We start from the raw sequence: 4,024 nt of genomic DNA, 5'->3' as shown, positions 1-4,024 counted from the left end.
ACAATTTTATATATATATATATATATATATATATATATATGAAAAATCATCTAAGAAAAAATGGACAATTCAAAAACAAGTTCTTATCTATTAATTATTAGATTGAAGACAATATATTGCAGTAACCAAATTTCACAAAATAATAAACACAATGAATTTTCCTGAATTTTTCACCATTTATTCTTTTCAATTTTCGTTTTTGTTTACGTAGATATTTTATGTGGGAAACAGAAAAAAAAAAATTTAAAAATTGAGAATCACAATATTATTGAACACCATTGGTAATCTAATCATTGATTTCCTTAATCCGGGGTCAACACTTTTATAAAGTCCATAATAAGTTTCTAAATACTCAAAATTGCTATGAATATGACTCTCACGTGTCCAAGAAAACAACGCTGTAAAAGTATCTTTTCTTATGAGCTAAAAGTCTTTCACGCCCAAGAAAAGAGGAAGTACTCAAGAACGTGCCTGCGACTGCGGCTGTTCAAAGCACGGGTTTTTCTCCAATGCCACTATAAATTCGAGAGACAACCAAGTGTTTCATGTATTTCTGGGTAGCAAAATGTCTTCTCTGGGCTTTCCTCAACCTTTTGAAGCATTAGAGACAATTAAAGGCAGCGCTTATGCTCCAGCAGCTGCGACACTCTTTTTACTCTTACTCTGCTTGTGGGTTTGGAATAGATTTTCCCTCAATAGAAAAAACTCATTAGGAAAGAGATTGCCCCCTGGACCGTTTGCATGGCCCATTATTGGTCATCTGAACCACCTCTGGAAAAACCTTCCGCATCGTAATCTCCATGAGCTCGGTAAGAAATATGGGCCGATCATGATGTTGAGATTGGGCTCTGTTCCCACTGTTGTTGTCTCTTCTTCTGCCATGGCGAAAGAGTTCTTGAAAACGTATGATAATGTCTTTGCAAGTCGGCCTCTTGATGCTCCGGGGAAATACCTGGTATATAACTACAAAGACACGGTGTTTGCCCCTTACGGTCCATATTGGAGGCACATGAGGAAGCTTTGCGTGGTGGAGTTGTTGAGTGCGAAGAGGATCGAGTCATTCAGTTGTATTAGAGAGGAAGTAATGCTTTCAGCTGTTCGTTCAGTGTGGGAGATGTCTGAGAAGGGGAAGAAGGCTGTTAATCTCTGCAACGTCTTTGCATCGTTTGCGCAGGAAGTGATGTGGCGGATCCTTTCTGGTACTAAACTATCTTCGAGTGGAGAAGAGATAAAGAAGGTTGTAGTTGAGGCGGCAGTTGCAGCAGGAGCTATCAATATTGGGGACTTCATTCCATACTTAGACTGGATGGATTTGCAAGGTGTCAACCGGCGGCTGATGAAGGTAAGTGTTCTCGTTTCCCAATTGATAAGAAAGATAATAGAGGAGCGTAAGGCGAAGTTGGGGGAGGAAGAGGAGGACGAGAAAAAGGGTGCTACTAAAGGTATCATCGACGTGCTCTTAGAAATGGGAAGCCTTGATGGAAGGCCAATCACAAAAGAAAACATTGAAGCCATTGTTTTTGTACGTATCTTTCACAATCAAATGCTCTTTTTCTTTTCAATTTGTTTGGTAGTTCTATTCTTTTTATTTGATCTAACAAGGACTTCTAATGTATTTTTAAGGATATGTTCATGGCTGGAATTGAAACGACATCTACTACATTAGAATGGGCAATGAGTGAGATTCTCAAAAATCCTATTGTGCTCAAGAAAATGCAAGAGGAGATTGATTCGGTTGTAGGAAGAGAGGGCAATGTAAGTGAACGTGATTTAGCAAGCATGGAGTACGTGCAGTGTGTGGTGAAGGAGACATTGAGGTTATATCCTGCATTACCCTTGATGCTTCCTCATGAATCCATAGAGGATTGTACCGTTGGTGGGTATTTCATTCCTGGGAAAAGCAGGCTTATCGTGAATGCATGGGCTATTGGAAGAGACCCATTCGTGTGGGAAGATCCTCTGGACTTCAAGCCAGAGAGATTTATGGGTAAAAAGGTTGATGTTGTGAAAAACAAAGAGTATTTTGATATGATTCCATTTGGAGCAGGAAGGAGAGGATGCCCAGGGGCAACCATGGCTAATGTAAGCATGAACCTTGTTTTGGCTCAGCTTGTCCATTGTTTTGACTGGAGCGTGGATGGAGAGTTGGATATGACGGAACTCTTTGGGATCACAACGCCCAGGAGTGTTCACCTCTTGGCTCGTCCCACCTTGAGGCTATCTACTTGCCCTTAAATTTAAGTAGAAGTAGAGTGCTCCACAACAATTCCCATTTAGGGATACTACTTATTAAATAAATAAGTTCTTAGATACAAAGATTACACCTTACCACCTTACCACTTATATGTATGATTTCATGTTTATAGTAGTATTATTGTGGACTATTTAAACATCACATGCTAAGTATCAAAGTTGACTTATTTTTCCAAGCTTAATTTCTTCCTTGGTGCACATGATGTTTAAGGGTGGCTGTATAATCATGAAGCTGGTGATCATAAAATTGAGTTTATTGTTCTTATTATCAAAGTATAAATCATATTGATTGGTTATTTGTGATTGTTGAATATTTATTTTAGATATGTAGTTTCTATTTAATTTCTTATTTACAATTGATAGGGTGATTTTAGTAGTATGGTTACATTAAAAGTACTAGTGGGATGATTTTTTATTATTTTACTAAGTGATGTTGGTAGTTGCTTCTGATTGTAATGGCTTGAAGGTATACTCTTTGATTTATGTTACTATGTGTTTGTTGTATCTCATGGCATCTAAATAAAATCATATATGTATGATCTATTCAAATTCTCACTTTTTATTCAATATAATCTTTCTAAAATTTTGATTATTTGTTGCAACCAAATATGTAAATAATGAACAAATGGGTACCAAAATGGAGATCATATCTTAGTAATTGTGATAAATATATACCATTGAACAGATACATTATGCTTCAGTTTACACTTTAAAATATTATTGTCCTACTACCCTAAGTTCCTTGGGGAGACAATGTGTCAATTTTGTCAGTGTCTTGTTATTCAACCATAAATAACATTATTTTACATTCTAAATGGTTATATTTTAGACAATGGGAATAAAAAACTACATTCTATTGAACCAATAGTAAGAAGAGCAAATTTGAAGTTTTGATTGTTTAAACCATGTCCACTATTATTCCCATTATAGGTACCACTATCAAGCCTCTATCTAAATTAAATATAGAAATTAGAACTATAGGTCAATTAACATAATTTATTTTTTAAAGCATCATTATAAAAGACTTTAACAAATTAAAACAAATACTATTAAACCATAATCTAAAAGTAAAACAAAAATAGCTTTTAGAAGGAAAAATGAAACAAAATAGTTTATTTTGATTAATTGATTCTTGTGATATGTAACCAATTTTATTTATTCTAGAAAATTCCTACTAAGGACAGGGGAAGGGGTGAATCAAAATCTTAAACACTTTTACTTTTCTTCAATTCATTCACACATTCACTAGTTATCATATGCATGTAAAACTTGTAATAGTAAACTTGCTAAAACATATAAATCTAATCTATCACATGCATGAAAATAAACACATAACACAATAATTGTTACCTAGAAACCCTCCAAGGTGAAGTTAAAACTAGGGTGGGGATGAGACCCATAAATCTTCACTACTATAGTAATAATGTTAACCTACTATGGTTACAATGTTTAATCATAAAATATGATCTATCCTATGAGGGGTCTACCCTTTTAAAATCTTAAGATACTGTTAGCTCTCACCTTGTTAGAGGATTTAATAGTTACAAAAAATAAGGACTCTACTTAGAGATTTACAAAGATATGTTAAGACCACTATGTTAGGAGATCTACCCTAATTCAAGTCAGTTAGAACTAATTTAGTACCTAACTCTCAGTATGTTCTAAAAGCTAGTTTTGAGTCTTCTCCTTGATAACTCATCCTCACGTCTAATTTGATAATACTCATCTACCCTTTCACTTTACTCCTATGATTAGGTCACTTTCTCTATTA

The 4,024-nt window shown here is 34.9% G+C and overlaps 1 protein-coding gene across 1 annotated transcript; it reads left to right on the top strand.

Annotated features, from left to right (window-relative positions):
- Positions 1-553: 553 nt before the first annotated feature.
- On the top strand, positions 554-2,551 carry LOC149563096 (cytochrome P450 750A1-like). The gene is made up of 2 exons (XM_089826527.1): positions 554-1,522; positions 1,624-2,551. Exons 1-2 carry the CDS (start codon positions 566-568, stop codon positions 2,233-2,235), a joined length of 1,569 nt encoding a protein of 522 aa, XP_089682653.1. The 5' UTR covers positions 554-565; the 3' UTR covers positions 2,236-2,551.
- The last annotated feature ends 1,473 nt before the right edge of the window (positions 2,552-4,024 follow it).

Source organism: Cupressus sempervirens, chromosome 4, assembly GCF_028749045.1.
Source record: "Cupressus sempervirens isolate cs-2001-9-10 chromosome 4, ASM2874904v1, whole genome shotgun sequence".
NCBI classification, from domain to species: domain Eukaryota; kingdom Viridiplantae; phylum Streptophyta; class Pinopsida; order Cupressales; family Cupressaceae; genus Cupressus; species Cupressus sempervirens.
This window is presented reverse-complemented; position numbering and strand designations above follow the sequence as displayed.